At 39.4% G+C, this 17888-nt stretch overlaps 1 protein-coding gene across 1 annotated transcript in view; it reads right to left on the reverse strand.

Moving 5' to 3' along the window:
* Positions 1-637: 637 nt before the first annotated feature.
* Positions 638-17888, reverse strand: part of prkcda (protein kinase C, delta a) — a 58818-nt gene continuing 41567 nt past the window's right edge. The window contains exons 14-18 of the mRNA XM_072459735.1: positions 12004-12066; positions 10608-10746; positions 4137-4325; positions 2433-2561; positions 638-2099 (exon numbers count right to left, since the gene is read on the reverse strand). Coding sequence (XP_072315836.1) covers positions 1944-2099; positions 2433-2561; positions 4137-4325; positions 10608-10746; positions 12004-12066 — 676 coding nt within the window. The 3' untranslated portion in view covers positions 638-1943. The remainder of the gene's footprint in view (positions 2100-2432; positions 2562-4136; positions 4326-10607; positions 10747-12003; positions 12067-17888) is intronic.

Genomic DNA, 17888 nt, shown 5'->3' on the forward strand with positions numbered 1-17888 from the left:
TACTACAATTACTACTAATTAAAAGTTGTTGGTTTATTACACATGCTTAATATGTTAATAAGGTATTTTTATAACCCAAGTTAAAGGGGACATATTATGCAAAATAAACTTTGATGAGGTTTAACCTTGTTACATCAGTGTTTCCTCTTCATTAGTTTACTCAAAGTTGTATTTTGATTGATCGATTCATGCATGTTTTGAGTTAATCCTGTGGTGTATTGCAACTGAGGCTCAAGTGCTCAGAAATATCCAGTTTACACATATCCCCTATCCCCGCCCACATTAATTATGATTCATTGAAAGACTCACACATGTAGGGTTCTAAAATGTCCCATAGCCAAAGATAAAACTATGTAAATGACGATCTGCTGCTTGTTACGCTGAAATGTCACTGTGAAGAGGCGGAGCTTATCAGATCTGCTGTTTTGAACAGGAAGTCAATGGATCTGTTGTTTTTACAAAGCTGTTTTGAATCAATATTTAGGTTTACAATGAACAAATGTAAAATTATGATCCATTTTTGTCACAGCTCAAAACCAAATTACTGGGAGGAAAGCATAAAATGCCTCCTTTAAATTCAAACTGATCCTAAACTAGTATTAAATCTTTCATTCCTGCAAAAACAAAAACATTGAAATTTGAGTGTGGATGTTTATTTAATCAGATGTAAAAGACAAGACGGTAAAAAAGTTCATCCTTATCTTACCAATATACATGATACAAGTTAGACAGTGAAACCATATACAATGTCTATATACAGATGCTATGTTATTTTAGCACTTCTAAAACAATTGTACCTACAGTTTTTTAACAGTACTTTTACCAGTCGAGAACCTTAGCCCCTTTGACATTTTGTTCTTTATTATGGCACAGTTACCGGTAAGTTGACCTCAAAACCACAACTTCTCAGTTTTATCCAGCCTCGATTCTTCCTGTTGCAGACACAAATTCTTTTATAGGCTGAGAAAAAGAGATGAAAAAGGTCTTGATTTGGTTTGGAACATGCAACTAAAGTCAACATAGAATCAAGTAGAGTTCAATAAGTGTAAAGGAAGTAGCCTGACCAGCCATGTTTTCACAAAACTCTTTAAAGAAGTTCTCAAAGTTTGATTAAACGGACTAGCGTGAATTCACAAGCTTTTTTTTTTAGATTTAAACCTAATATCTACATTGTGGGTAGAAAGAAAATATTAATGCCACTCCTAATCCAAGTATCTAGTACCAAACTCCAAAATCTTATTTATATCTCATTGTTCATGTGCAAATTCATAAACGTATATATTGAAGAATACAAACTTTATTCTAGCAATTCTAACAATTATTTCAGTGATCAACTAGTCGAACTTTATTCTATTGTACATTTAGAGGTTAAAAGGTTCAATTCTGGGGACTTCTAGATAAGGAATATCTAAGAATAAAGTATATTATTGTTAACAAGGTTTTTATTTTTTGGCATTTTGATTCGATAATGTCGCTGTGTTTGTTTTAAAAAAGGTCATGAGACTGCAATGTCCAGGTAACAATGATCAAAATACGTTATTTTTTATAGTCGACTAGCCACGATTAGTCGATTAATTGTTGCAGCAGACTGTATTTCCTCCTTTATACAAGGAAATTTAGTGCCGTTTTAAGATGTAATTTTACACGTAAACAAACTGGCTCGAGATAAAACAGACGACTTTTCACATCTAGATGAACATCCACATCATAGACTCAAATACCTCTCTAGTCTTTTAATACACTGACAGCTGGCCAGGCAACTCAGTATAGACGATTGTAACAGTGAAGTGGAGACCAAACCTCTCACTCTAATTATGAAACAGGCCTTTTTCATTCAGGACAAGTAATGCATGCACAAGCATCAGTCTATACAAAAACAAAGAGCCTGCTCTACTTCGCAACATTTAAAAAGTACCAATTTTCACATCAGTACGAAGGATTTTTCACTCGATCAGTTGCTCCATTTTGGGGTTTATGAATGAAAACCCAGCAAACGCTGACTGGTCCATGGAGTCGATGAAGTTCTTCTCGCTGTACGAGAGGCGGGGCTTCTCGCTCAGGAACTCGCGGTCAAAGTTACTACAGTCATTTGGAGCTTTCTGTAAACAAACAAACAAGAAATTTGGATTAAAATGTGAATAAAATCAGGAATGAGTGTCATCATCAGAGCCGTGCTGTGTTCTTCTGTCAGATGTAGATAAAGTTCCTACTGAGATGGTTTGGGGTTCTTCACTTTTCAAACCGTGACAGGACGATATATTTAAATCTAAAGTTTCACAAACAGTTTCCCCGTCAGCCAAACACAGGCGGTTTGATTCCACAAAAAGCATTGGCCACTCATCAAACTGGCTTCAGGATCGAGAGAGAGCGCCATCTCCAGGTCAGAGGACGTTTTTACATTCGCCATCTCCAAAAGAAGACTGAAAACGTACCACTTTTGGTTTGAAAGGCGGCTCCATCTCCCGCCTCTCCAGACTGGTCCAGTTGATGCTCTTGAAAAACGAGTGCAGACGGATGTTTCCCACGACTCCTAACCTGCGACTGGGGTCTCGCTCAAACAACTGCAGGAAGAAAGACATTTACATCTACATGTAAAGAGATTGACATCACGCATCCTAGAAGTTAAGGTTGACAATATATTGAGAAATGAATACGGTAATATTGTGAATGCTAATCTATCGTGCACATGAAAAAGGTAAAACACTATCTTGATAGAAAAAAAAACAGTTGATCACTAAATGCTGTTGAATCAAGTTTTCTTAGCATTATTTTTTGTACATATTACATTACAATCTGACTGTTCATCCACTTACTGTAAACATTTTGCCGAGAGTAGAAACACTCTTTATTTTATGAAAGATTCCTTCTTGCTATATCCATTCATCTTAACTAAAGTTTAGAATCTATTATTTAATATTTAAATCAAAACTGATAACCAAATCCTAATCAATACTAAAATATATATATATATATATATATATATATATATATATATATATTATATATATATTTTAGTATTAATTATCAATACTAAAATATATATATATAAATTATATATATATTTTAGTATTGATAATCAATACTAAAATATATATATATTATATATATATTATATAATATATATATTTTAGTATCGATTAGGACTTTGGAAGTCCCAGAGGACCTTGGCTCGGTCGTTCTCCATCACCTTTGGAGGCGTTTCCCACCTTGTCCTTGGGGTCTCCAGCCCGTACTCTGCACAGATGTTTCTGTACACTATGCCAGCTCCTGGTGATGGAGCTCCATGTATGCTGTCCCTGCAGCATCTTGCACCCTGCAGTTTTGTGCGGGATGGTCTCAGGGCCCCCTTTGCACAGCCTACACCTTGGGTCTTGTCTGGTGTGGTAGATCTGGGCCTCTATTGATCTGGTGTTCAGGGCCTGCTCCTGTGCTGCCATGATCAGGGCCTTGGTCCTTCAGACCGGCTCTTTCTAACCATTGGTAGGATTTCATGATATCAGCCACTTCAGTTATGTTCCGGTGGTAAATCCCATGTAGGAGCTTGTCCTCCCATGATGGTCCCTCCAGCACCTCATCATCCTCTATTCCCCAGTGTCTGAGACATTCACTGAGCACATCATCCGTAGGAGCCTTTTCCTTGATGTACTTAAGGATCTTGATGTTTTGTCCTGGATAGTGGCTCTCACGCTCACTAGTCCCCGGCCTCCTTCTTTACGGCTAGCCACTTTCCTTGTTACCTCTTTGAGGTTGCCATTTGCCAATTCCCAGGTACTTGTAACTGTCCTCAATGTCTGCTATTGTTCCTTCTAGGAGTGAGACCCCCTCTGTGTGGACTACCTTCCCTCTCTTAGTCACCATCCGCCCACACTTCTGTAGTTCGAATGACATTCCAATATCTGATCACGTTCCAATATCTCAGCTCGGATATATATATCACATATCACATATTTCCTGCCTGCAGTAGTTTTAGAACTAGAATAAGACTATGTGACAATATTAAAGTAACGCTAATTATTTTGTGTTAAAAATGATCTGTCATCGTCTTAAAAAAAAGAGTGTTTTAAGTATTTTTCCTTTCACATGACTTTCTCTTGTCTACATAAAGTCATATTTGGTGTTTTTCCTGAAATACGGACCCTCTCAAGCAGCTCTCTGGCCTCTTTGTTGATCCATCGTGGATAGTGAGGAGTGTCCATCCGGATCGACTCAAATAGCTCGTCCTCGTCGTCTCCGTGGAAAGGCGACTGTCCGATCAGCATCTCGTAGAGGAGCACTCCAAAAGACCACCAGTCCACCGAGAACGAGTACTTCTGCCCCAACAGGATCTGAAAAGCACAGCAAGGCAGGCAACTTTATTTATATGGCACAATTCACACACAAAGTATTTCAAAGTGCTTCATATAACAGAAAAATGCACTCAAATAACAATACAAACAGATAAAAACATTTAAAAACAGTAACATACATACAGTTAATGAGGTACTATAACTTTTTATTAAGGAATTTTTTTTTACTCTTCTATTATTATACTATTTTGGTCATGGTAAACTACAATATCATTCAAATACATTAAAATAACTTAACAAATTACAAATGAAAGTAAAGTAATTAGGGAAAATCATTGAACAAGCATGATATGTGTCATTTAATGGTAAAATAATGTCAAAAATAGTTTTAAAAAATGCAAAAACTGTTTATCAGAGGTAGGTGAAATTGACAAAAATAAATATCTTGGGCTTTTTTAGTAGGGAGTGTCTACAGAGCCGCGGCGCGCGGCCGAAACTGCATGGGTTTTTTGTGCCGCGGCTCCTGAAACTGCTGGGCTATTTGACCGCGCCGGGTTAGGGTTAAGGTTAGGGTCAGGGTTAGGGTTAGGATTAAGGTTAGGGTTAGGATTAAGGTTAGGGTTAGGGTTAGGATTAAGGTTAGGGTTAGGGTTAAGGTTAGGGTTAGGGTTAGGGTTAGGGTTAAGGTTAGGGTTAAGGTTAGCCATGAGGCTATATGGCCGTGCCGCGGCGCCTGAAACTGCTGGATTATTTGACAGCGCCGCGGCTCTGCAGCCACGGCCTTTTTAGTATCCCGACATAGAAATGTGTTAAAATGTGTCTTTAAACATATTAGTTGAGGTTTAATCATCAGACAAAGGTGAAATGTCTGTAAAATTCATCACAAAAGTACAGAAATATCCTTTACAACGTTTTTCATTTTTAATCTCTTGCTCTGTTTGAAGCATTTTTTACAATAAACAATACACTCAATATCCAACGTTTGCATATCTTCAAAACAACACTAACAATATCATCTAAATTTCAATAAATTGCCCCCTTGTACTGCTCAAATATGAACAATAGGCAATATTGACATTTATAATCCAAAAATGATATAAAAGACAATAATTATCAATCAATGCCACCTAAGTCTGACCAAAATCTATAGTAAACACTGCAATTTTATTATTTTTAAATTATTATACGTCTCCTGAGTAACTGAGCAACTTTCACCTTTTTGTCATGAAAATTATTGGTGAAAATCTTAAAATGACCAGTTAGGCCGCAGTTATTTTATTACTTGGTTTACGGATTTTTAAATGAAATATATTGAACAGGCAGACGAAATATAAATATAAATATAATTTCAGTTTCAAGAGAGGTTTTTTTCTTCCGGGTTTGCCCAAAACGCACCACGGGAGGAGAGGGGGGGGAGACACGGCGCGCAGGTGAGTGTAACAGTAGATTTAGCGTGTTTTGCATTGGTAGTACTGACGCTTCTAAGTGTTCACCCTTAGTCACGGCAAAACGCGCTGGAGAAAATGTGGTTAACGGGTTTAAAATGTATATTTGCGATATAAAAGGTGCGCAGTAGAAAGGGAAACCGGCACGTGCACTCTCGCCGGGACCGCGCACAGGGACGGCGCGGCTCCGTCACAGACTCCCGCAGGATTTTGGCGAAACATTGCTTCTCGCACTCTTATCTTTTGACTTAATACCACTTTTTATATTTCATTTAATGCTATTTTGCGTTGTTGGCACTCATTTATAAAAAAAAAAAAAAAAAAATATATATATTTTATTTATATTGTAGAAATCAATCATCTAAGTGCGGGGAGCCGTAAACCAAGTAATAAAATAACCGCTGCCTTACTTTAAATGAAAACCGACCACATCAAGTCCTCGGTTTTCTGAATGCTCGAGAGTCTTTACAATTCAAGTCCTGGTTTGGACCAATTTATAACTTGACCCAGTATTTGAAATACAGGCCATCTCTACGTCCTAGTTTAGTGCTGGTCAAGTCCAAGTTGAGGTCTGGTTTAGTTCCACTGCAGCTCTAGTTTGGTCTTAATTATGCTCCATGTTATGTCCTTTTTTAGAAACATAATACTCTTGTCTTGGTTAAGCTCCATTTTTCTTTGAGGAGAGTAGATTATTTTCAGTGGCAGGGCTTGAGGAATAAATAATTTCTATGTTTGCGGCGAGAATGGCTTAAAGGGACAGCTTCGGTTACATGTTATGGAAGTACAGGTTTCTAGATTGAGATGTTTGTACTTATTTCAGTCTCTGTTTGTTTATTGTACGTTTTCATTTGTATTTAGCCTAGCACAGTCGCCGCAACAACAGAGAAACCACTTTTAGTTTTCATTTTGTATAAAGTTAATGTGAGCGAAACAAATGCTCCACAGACAGAAATCACACAAAAAGAAAAGAAAAACATTTTATCATTTGAATCGTCTGATTCTTGAGCCTGTGTATAAATGACTACAAATAAAAAAGGAACAGAAATTTGCAATGTATTCTTTCAAACAAGGGAAATAAAGCATACTTCTGCCCATTTGTGGTTAATCTTGTGGTCCATTCATGTTTTGTGCAATACTTTGAAAATTTACGAGCACATTTACGAGCACGCTATATTGTCACTGCGATAAATGTTTTATTTTCTATTCCATGTATTATGTTCTAAGTAAAGCCCTATTCGGACAGAATTAGTTTTACCTAGGAACGTGTGTGAAATTTAAGACAACGTCTGTGTTGTTCGAGAGAAATGTCAGTTATTCACTTGTTTTATGGACTTCATTCAGCTAATGGCGGTAAACACATTTAAAAATGACAAGAAACGTTTCATTTATCCATGTTGCAAGTGTTTCTTCTGTTTTCAACTATTTTAGCTCAAAACTTAGCAGTGTTGGGAAAGTTCACTTTCTACATGAACTAGTTCAGTTCATAGTTCACACATTTTAAAATGAACTAGTTCAGTTCATAATTCATAATTTTGAACTAAGTTCACGACTCCAAAAATGAACTAATTCAGTTCTTTTTTCAATATGTTGCGAGCTATAATTGTTCTAAATTATTTCCACAGCCCATATACAACCAGAGGCAGCAATTATTGTATTAGTTTAATTTATGGTAGAAAAAGCTTCAGTTGTAGTCATCTGGACTCAGTTAGAAAAAAAATAGACGTTTCGACTCTCATCCAAGAGTCATTGTCAGTAAAAGAATTTAGATTATTATTATTTAGATATTTAGCTATTAGAATCCTCTTTGTCTTTGTGAGACCCTGGCTCAACCACCCTGAGTACCTGATTAGCAGCTACATGTCCTGGTCCTGGTCCTCTACCTTTCCAGGGGTTCAGTATTCCATTATAGATACCAGGAAGATTGAATCTGAGCCCTCCATTTCTGTTTAAAGAAGGTCTTTCTTTTTTAACAAAAATAGCTTCCTTGACTCCTCTTTCAAACCATCGTTTCTCCTGCTTGATAGATCCTCTTGTGTAGAGGCTGTTTAGTCTCACCTTTGTAACGTTCTTTACAGCTTTCTTCACAGCATTGGATCGAATAAACTACATTGCTCTGTTTTTGAGTCGGCAACTTGTCCTTAGGATGAACCAGTTTTTGTCTTAAAGTGTTTCCTGGTTTAAAATAAACAGGGACTTCGTGTTGTCTAAAAATTCTCTGCAGTTTTTCCGACAGGCCAGAGACATAAGGGATAGAGACACCCTTCCTTCTCTGTTCAGTTTCACTTTTGTCCTGCTTCTTGGTTCTCTTCACTCTGTTGAGAGCCCAAGCGGGGTAACCACAGGCTGAGAGGGCATTTCGGACATGTTTTTCCTCTTTCTTCTTGCCCTCTGAGCTGGTGGGCACACCTTGAGCTCTGTGTTGTAAGGTTCTGATCACCCCCAGCTTGTGCTGTAGTGGGTGGTTGGAACCAAAGAGCAGATACTGGTCCGTGTGTGTAGGTTTCCTATATACTTCTATTTGGAGTTTCCCGTCCTCTCCTCTGATCGTGGAACAATCAAGAAAGGCCAAGCGATTCTCCTTAGCGTCTTCTCTTGTAAACCTGATATGTGGGTCCACAGCATTGATGTGATCAGAGAAGGTTTCCAACTCTTGTTGCTTGATTGTTACAAAAGTATCATCGACATAGCGAAGCCACAGTTTTGGGGCTATGCCTGAGAAAGAGGCCAGTGCCTTCTTCTCAAAGTGCTCCATGTACAGGTTGGCCACTATGGGAGAGACGGGCGAGCCCATGGCACAGCCATGAATCTGTCTGTAAAATTGTCCCCGGAATTGAAAGTAAGTGGTGTTCAGACAGATGTCCAACAGTTTACATATGTGTTCAGGTGTCAGTTTGGTCCTTTCCTGTAGGTGGTGTCTTCCTGCAGTCTGATCCTCACCTCTGCTACAGCATCAGAGGTCGGGATGCAGGTGAACAGGGATACAACATCATATGAAACCATGAGGTCATCTGGGTCCAGTTGGAGATGTTTCACTTTATCCACAAAGTTGTGCGTGTTTTCCACATGATGTTCCGAATTCCCCACAAGCGGAGCCAATATAGTTGTTAAATGCTTGGCCACATTGTAGGTGATGGAATCTGTGCTGCACACTATGGGTCTGAGTGGAACCTCCTTTTTGTGTATTTTTGGAAGGCCATAAATGCAGGGCATGGCTTCACCAGGAGTGAACAGTCTGTAATACAGAGGCCGTCTATTACAGTCTGTAATACAGAGGCCGTCTATTACAGTCTGTAATACAGAGGCCGTCTATTACAGTCTGTAATACAGAGGCCGGTCTATCGCTTCCTCTTTTTCCAGCCTTTGTAAACAGTCTATCACTAACTGAAGCTTTTTCTACTATGGAACACGCCTGGACGAATGAGGGATTACACCGACTTAGTTTAATTTGAAACTATGTGTCAGATTTCATCTTCATATCCAATTTTGAATCCTTACCCAACCAGGACTTACATTCACATTGAAGGGACAGACTTCCCCCATTTGTTGCTGTCCATTCAGCCCACACTAGCAGCAGTTGCAGCTTTCAACCCCACAGTATATTCTCAAAAACATGAGAAAACTTGCTGCTTGACTGTCTTTTTTAATGACCAGGCAGGTTTCAAAGAGCAAATAATTTGTGACTGAATTGTTAGATTGTTCCCATCCTCACCGACCTTATCATAAAACTCTCATAACTGGTCGTAGGGCGACTCCTGCTGCTCTGTTGCCGTCGCGTCCATGCTGATTTTTGTTTTGATGCACATGCGCAGTGTGGTGCGACACGCAAAATCTGTCTGCAATAGCGCTATCGGCCTCTACAACTTCGGAGCTCTCACACTTGCCAGGCTTAGGATCTGGTTGGGCAACATAACGGTGTGTTTTTCGCCTGGAAGTCTCTAGAAATCGGACACTTTCACAGACACCAGAAGGAACGCGTTCACATTATCGTTCGTCGGCTGTAATACTTCAGTTCACGTTCACCAAAATTATGAACGCGTTCATGAACTTTCATCCAATGAACGCGTTCAGGCACAACACTGCTTAGCAAATATCTCAAAAAAGGCATGCATAAAATTTCAAATTTACAAATAAAACAAAATAGACTTGGTCTGAATATATACACAATATACAGTTGGTCAGAATAGTGTACTTCTACTTTTTATAGGTAGAAAAACAACATGGATTGAGGAAGAATTACAACAATATTATGCTGCGTTTCTTGGAAGTCAGAACTCAGACCTGTTTCTGTTTTCCAGCGCCAAGTCGGGGGAAAAAGTGAATCCATCAACCCGAAGAGTTTTATTACATCTTTATAGTCTATACGACTAACCTGGCCAGCAAGATTAATTAATTTTTGTGAGGTCAGAAATTCTTGAGAATTAATCTTGTTCGTTCACAGTCCGCACCAGTGGTAAACGGGCCAATCACATGGCATTTAGGGACAAACCAATCACTGAGCAGCATTGTGGTTTAGGCAGAAGTCAAACAAACATGGCAGCAACGACAGTTGGACAACTTATTTTAGGAGAAATATAGACTATTTTGTTTTTCAAAGACGTGCACACAATGGCACTTTGTACATTTGTGGATGAGAAAGAGGAAACTCTGCTTTTCTGAACACTGGATTTAAGACAATTTAGACCAAGTTTAGTCGCTAAACGACCAAACTGTCATTAGAAAAATAGCAGCACAGGAGAACCTTAATATAGACTTGTTGTTGTCATTAGCTCTGTGTAGATGTTAGCAACATTAGCACAACAATGCACTTCGATCAGGAGAGGCTTTTGAAGAGATGAGGAGTATTTGTATTTGTGTGCTGGTTGTTTTTATCATATACCTCTGGAGCAATGTAGTCTGGAGTTCCACAGAAAGTCGTGGCTCGATTTTCTCCAAAGACGTTTTCTTTGCACATTCCAAAGTCTGCGATCTTTACGTGTCCGTCGTGGTCCAGCATCACATTATCCAGCTTCAGATCTCTGCAAAAATAACAAGACGTTCAATATTTTTAAGACCAATAAAAGTATGTTTATTCTTTGGGTCTTTGGGTATAAACTACTTTAGATTTATATAGATTTACATTGCAGCTTGAACCAGAGAATCCACAAGCTTTTCTATGTTTTACTTGAGCTGGCATTATTTATTTAGCAATGAACTTAGCATCAGTGTTCTTTTTATTGTAACTACACTTTAAATATTGTTGACTAGTTCATTCTTCTTGTGAATATTTTAATGTTCTTACAGTAAAGTAATAAGAGGCTCAAATAAAGAAAGAAAATAAAAATGTATCTTTGTTTTTCTAGTAATTAATGTTTCTAACTTTAATTTCTCTCCATACTTTGTGAGTTATTTGTCTGTTTTGTGTTCCAAGTTACATCAATACTGCATAATAAATCTGTGAGTCTGACAGGGGTGGAACATAGTACAAAGTACAAAGTAATTAAGGTAATTAAGTTAAAAATGTAGATATTTATTCTGTATTTTAGTCTATATGACCTGTTAAATGACATATTTCACTAAAACATTTTTTTTTATAATAATTATATTTCAGATTTTACTATTTAACATTTTGCCCAACAACATCTCCCAGTTTGATCATTCAAGTTTATAATTGAACTTCCTGGTTGGACATGGGCAGCTATTATGACATAGGTAGAGGTAATTCCACAATTGTTACCGAGCAACCATAATGTAAACAAGAACCAAATCCATAATTACGCGCTAATATGATTTGACAAACAATAATACTGTATAACACCTTTATTTTGTTGAATGATAGTTTGAATTGTCCATTAAGTGTAAATTGTGTTTTCCATGGCATGTCGCACATTGATGACATCACAGAGGGATTCTGTTTTTGAACTCTGTATCTGTACTTTAAGTTAAGTAACAACATTGAGTTCTTCTTCCACCACTGTAGTTTTATTTTTGGATGACTCATTTTTACTTCAACTTGTACGTAATATTATTTTAATAGGATTTGACTTCATCTAAACCGTGATTATTTTGCGTGCGTTGTTCTCACTACTATTGTGTGAATTCACCTGAAGAGTAGCCACGGACGCAGTTATCACATTAGCACACATTAATATTAAAATAAAAGGTGTTAAAAGTGTGTGATTGCCCAACCGCAAGTTCAATTGAGTGCATTTCAACACCTTTCCTACACCGAGACGACGGGAAAACGTGAAGCATACTGCAGTTTGAACACATTAAAAGGCGTAAACAGCTGTGACCTGTAGATGATTCCTTTGGAGTGAAGGAACTGAAGGCCACAAACGATCTCCGCCGAGTAAAACCTGGGGGAAAAAAAAACAAAAACATTAATTTAGTTAAGTTAATGGCAGGCTGTAACTAGATATATTTACTATTCATTTCTAGATTCCAAAAGGCCTGTGAATATTCATTTTGTACAAAATTTGACCCTAGATAAAGCTTAAGATATGTGGTTTATTTAAGTTTATGTTCAAAAACACTTACATTTACACATTCCTGGTGTCATTTTGATGCAATTCTGGCTTTGTCTTGAGTCATAAAACCTCTTCTTTCAGCACATGGCATGATTTAGAGTCTAGATGACGATTATTTGATTATCAAACTAGTCGACAATTCTCACAATAATTATTTAGTTACAATAAATCAATAGTTGAACCCTAATTGCAACAATAGATATTTGAGTTTATACATTATGTTAGTAGGTAGTAGAATTAGAGGTGGGAAATATTTTGAAATTAAGAAATGTGACTTTAAAATCTTTTTCTGACTTTTTGAGCACTACATGTCACTCGTGCATATTGCTGATCAAGTTTTTTATTATTGTGAGAAGCACTTTCTGACTATAATTGAAAACACATTTTATTTTTACAAATTTTACTTACGAGATTATATTTTGATTGTGATATGCAAATTGTAATATTCCAATATATTGTTTATAGTAAAAAATGCTACAAAAAGAGCTAATCAAAACAAAACATGTACCAAAACTTTCAAATAAGGTTATACAATGATATTTCTGCACTTTTGAGATAATTTTCAGAATGAGAATCAGAATCAGAAAAAGGGTTTATTGCCATTAAATGGCAATAAACCCTTATCGATGAGCAAAAATTAACAAACATAGGTTCTTGTCCTGGTGGTTCGGTGCAACACAGACCACAAACATTGAACAGATATTTTACAGATATTTCACAATTGTCTGATAGTTAAAACTCAACTAATATGTTAAAAGACATATTTTAACTAATTTCTGTTGGATGGACATAATATTATATATTATATTAGATAAATATTGTTGTCGGCAAACTTCATAAAACAATTGAGATGTTCATTTTTGCCAATAATCATTAAATTGTGGTGTTTTTCTCACAATAATCGTAACACTTTATTTCCTAACAGATAGTTGAGTATAAACATTATAACAGTACAGAAGGAGCTTACAAACTGTACTTTCAAACAGACTTCACACAGAGCGTCCTGTTTTGGTCCTGAAGTGGGCGTAATACTGACACTTTTACGCCACAACAGATTTGAGGCCTCGCGCTGTTACTGCCACATCTCGTGTGTCAGCGCAGACTCATTTAGGCGTGAATTATTGAGCGGGACATTTGTTTGATGCGGGACACAGGTGAATAACAGTCTCATCATGTGAAATCGGAGCAGAGCCGCTGAAAGATTAGCCTTTCTCTGACCTGCTTCTCTGCTCAGCTTTCAGCACGACAAAACAACATGGATGGACATCACATCTAAATGCTAATGATTTTAAGTCTTTAAAACAAAAACAAAAAGTTTGAATTTCCAAAGTAGAAATGGTGAAAAAAATACTAACGATAGCTTCAAAATCCTATTTGAGCTTCACAAAAAGTATAATTTCTGGTAAAGTCTAGAGCTGTAGTCAATCCTGCTGTTCCACCTGCACAATACATTCACTGTGCTGCTTTTAGGATAGGCTCAACAGCTGCCAATCACAGCTCAGCCTGTTTAAACGCTGCCTCCTCCACCATCCAGCAGTTCAGCTCCCGCAGCCCTTCTCCGCCATTCAGCTGTTCAAATTGTGCAGCCCTCCGCCACTCCATTCAGCAGTTCAGCTCACGCAACCCTCCGCCACTCCATTCAGCAGTTCAGCTCACGCAACCCTCCGCCACTCCATTCAGCAGTTCAGCTCGTGCAGCCCTCTTTCAGCTCGCGCTACCCTCCTCCACTCTATTCAGCATCCCTCCGCTACACCATTCAGAAGTTCAGTTCATGTACCCCTCTGCCCACTCCATTTTGCAGTTCAGCTCGCGCAACCCTCCGCCAACGTTCAGCATTTCACGCCAACTTTTCAGCAGTGCATGATTCCCATCATGCACTGCTCCTCCTGCTCATCGTTCCCTGCCAGGGTCTAAGCACCAAACCTACGTACATTACATAACAACAATATATGAAAATGTATATTATGATAAATATATGATATATATCATATATTTTCATATATTGTTGTTAATTATAGTTCATCATCTTCTGTCATATATTTATTTGAGTCTTACCAGGTTGAAGTAACATAGTCCACTTTCTGTCATCTTTATTTGGATGTATTTGCACTCGACTAATTCCCACAGAGATTGAATGGAACAAGAAGTGAAGATCCGCACTTTTACTGCAACAGGGCTGTTGTCGCAAGTCTGGGGTCCAGTTCTGTCATGACACCTGCCCAGTTACTCTTCTAACTGGAGGGTCAGAGGGTGCTCGCTTAGGGCTCAAAAGCCCGGGGTCATGTAAACACCCGGTCTGGAGAGACGGGAGATGGCGGAGGAGAGTGGATCGGGGATGGAAGACGTTCTGGACGGCGTGGAGGAGCAGCCTTTTCTGCCTGCACGTGCCCGGAAACGTAAAAAGTCCCTTAGCTCGTCCGAGGGTTCTGGGAATGAGCAGCAGGATGAGGCTGAAGCTATTGATATCCGGGGTGAGAGCAGAGACTGTAAGGTGATCATAAAGCTTGCACAGGATAGTGCATCCTTTAAGGAGTGGAATTCAGTGGCATTGTCAAAGAGCCTAACTGTAGCTGTGGGAGTGATCAAGAGTGCGAGTGTCCTTAGAGATGGCTCGCTGCTGGTCGTGTGCAAGGACGCGGCTCAGCAACGGAAGGCGAATGGAGCTAAACGTCTGGGTGGAAAGGACATTCTTGTGTCTGATGCTGAAAGAAACACGGTCAGAGGAGTTATCGTAGGTGTCCCTACGGCGACGTCTGTGGATGAAGTTAAGGAGAATTTGACTGGAGTTACGGTGGTGGACGCTAGGCGTTTGAAGGTGACCCGGTTTGGGGTAAGATGTGACAGCTTGTCGGTAATGGTAACACTTGAAGGGAGGTGTCTGCCTAGTAAGGTGTTCATTGGGTTCATGTGCCATGACGTCAGGCCATATGTTCCACCGCCCCTGCGTTGCTTTAAGTGCCAGCGCTTTGGGCATATTGCAGCGGTCTGTAGAGGGAGGCAAAGATGTGGTAAATGTGCAGGAGATCACGAGTATGGGAAGTGTGACGTGGGAGCAAAACTGAAGTGCTGTAACTGTGGGGAAGAACATAGCTCTGCCTTCGGGGGATGCAGGTTTAGCAAAAGAGCTGCTGAGGTGCAGAAAATAAAGGTCTCTCAAGGTATATCCTATGCAGATGCAGTCAAGAAAGTTTCAAGTAACGAGTTTAGAGTAAATACAGAGAGAGGAGCCAGCGCTGCTCCCAGCCAGGGCGAAATGAGAGAGGCCAGCGTGGCTCCCAAGAAGTGTGAAGGTTTCAAGAGTGGAGGTCCCAAGTGTGCAGGTTCCAGAATTAATGAGAATACCCTAGTTGTGGATAGAGAGGATTTTGTACTCTTTATGGTGGATGTTGTAAACTGTGCTGCTCAGACTCAAAGCAGAACTGAAAGGATCAGGATCATTGCTAAAGCTGCAGGGAGATTCCTTGGAACAAAGGAGCTTGATTGGGCAGATATAGAAAACAGGCTAAAGGCGCTAAATGGGAGTCGGAGTGATGGGGGTCTGCTTGTGGGGAGTCAGAGTGATCAGAGTGACGAGATGGGGGTGGGGGTGGTCTCCTGTCCTCGCCCAGTCTCGTAGACGCACGGCTACCAAGCAGCGACATCAGTGGACATATTAAAGCCTATAGAATGAAGCCTAAAGAATAAAGCTGTACGGTGGAAGCACCGAACGTCAAAGAAGGAGAGGAAGATGAAGAAGAGTCTCCCTGGAATAAAGCCGGTTGGTCTCTGAAACAACAACAACTATTCTAGTCACAAAGACATATCATGACCTCATGGGCTTTGTAACACGCGGTAATGCAACACTCGGATGCCAACCGCCATAAAACAACAACAACAACAGCACTGGAAGAAGAACTTTTAGGACTACGACAAAGTCTAAAGAATAAAGTCTGGCGGTAATGCAACACTCGGATGTCAACCGCCATAAAACAACAACAACAACAACAACAACAACAACAACAACAACAACAACCAAAGCAATGGAAGGAGTACTTTTACGGACTACGACAGAGTCTGAGGACTAAGACAAAGTCTGAGGAATAAAGTCTGGCGGTAATGCAACACTTGGATGCCAACCGCCATAAAACAACAACAACAACAACAACTATAGGATTCAGCCTCAAGAAAAACATGTACATTTGAATATAATAATTTAGAACAAATATTGAAACATTTGTGGAGTGTTTGGAGCTGCGCCTCTCGCATCATCAATTCAAGAGAAAATCTGTTCTGCTGCTGTTTACATGAGAGCATTAAGAAGGAGTCTGGACCGTTTCTGTTGTACGGAAAATCTGGTCTCTGTCTGCTACATGGGTTTCTAGAGACAAGAATAAATAAGCGGCCGGCCAAACACTAACACCTTTAAATGTAGAGTTTATAAGCAGCGTTTAGCATCATTTATACTGTAGTGTCTTCTTTGGTCTAAGCCGTGCATTGGACACAAACTGAGCCATCTTGAGTTCATTTGCACTAAATCTTCATCTGACACAAAGATAAACACATTTAATATCAAGTGAAGTGTATGTACAACACGCTCCACTCAATCAAAGTTGCAGTGGAGTTTTGTTAAAATAACCCTTTAGTCTGTCCCAATTTCCAGAGCTGAAAATGTTCTGTAACAACTTGTGATCTCATTAGGTGGTATTCCAGGAAGTTACTTTTTCCTGAATTAATGAAGGCGCCTATGACGAGTTGAACTACTCCTTTGACAGTTACGCTTCTTTTATTTTTTTATTTTTTTTTAAACAGATTTAATAACAGTTTAGCAATTTGTTTAGTTTTAAAATTGTACTTCCTAGTTGCAAATGATGACATCACACTAGGAAATTCTGTAACTGTTTCCTAGCAAGTTCAGATCATAGAGATACTTGCACTTGCCCCATTCAGAACACGTTCATTTTAAGCTCTTTACAGCAGTCCAAATAAAGGTTATCTTATCTTTCTCTATATAATGTAATAATGGACTCAGGCTTGAATTTTAACAGCCACGTCAAATCAATAACATCAGCAGCGTTTTAGCATCTAAAAAAAAGGGCCAAACTCAAAAGTATATTGTCTAAACCAGAGTTGGAGAGACTTATCCATGCGCTTGTCTCCAGTAGATTAGACTGTAACAGCCGCTCACTAGCCTCTCCAAACGAGCTGTAAAACAGCTGCAGTACATCCAGAACGCTGCTGCTCGGGTCCTGACTAGAACCAGGAAGTACCATCACATTAGTCCTGTTCTCAGGTCTCTGCACTGGCTCCTGTGGCTCAGAGAAGAGACTTTAAAGCAGCTCTGCTTGTGTACAAGTCTCTCCATGGCCTAGCACCAAAGTACATCTCTGACATGTTAGTGTCATATGAACCATCTCAGACTCTGAGGACCTCAGGGACCGGCCTCCTGCTGGTGCCCAGAGTCAAGTGGACCGGCCTCCTGCTGGTGCCCAGAGTCAGGACCAAACATGGACCAGCCTCCTGCTGGTGCCCAGAGGCAAGACTAAACATGGACCGGCCTCCTGCTGGTGCCAGAGTCAGGACTAAACATGGACTGGCCTACTGCTGGTGCCAGAGTCAAGTGGACCAGCCTCCTGCTGGTGCCCAGAGTCAGGACTAAACATGGACCGGCCTCC

The sequence above is a fragment of the Eucyclogobius newberryi genome, unplaced genomic scaffold (genome assembly GCF_026437365.1).
Source record: "Eucyclogobius newberryi isolate DKJ021-1_F unplaced genomic scaffold, fEucNew1.0.hap1 SCAF_266, whole genome shotgun sequence".
Lineage (NCBI taxonomy): Eukaryota > Metazoa > Chordata > Actinopteri > Gobiiformes > Gobiidae > Eucyclogobius > Eucyclogobius newberryi.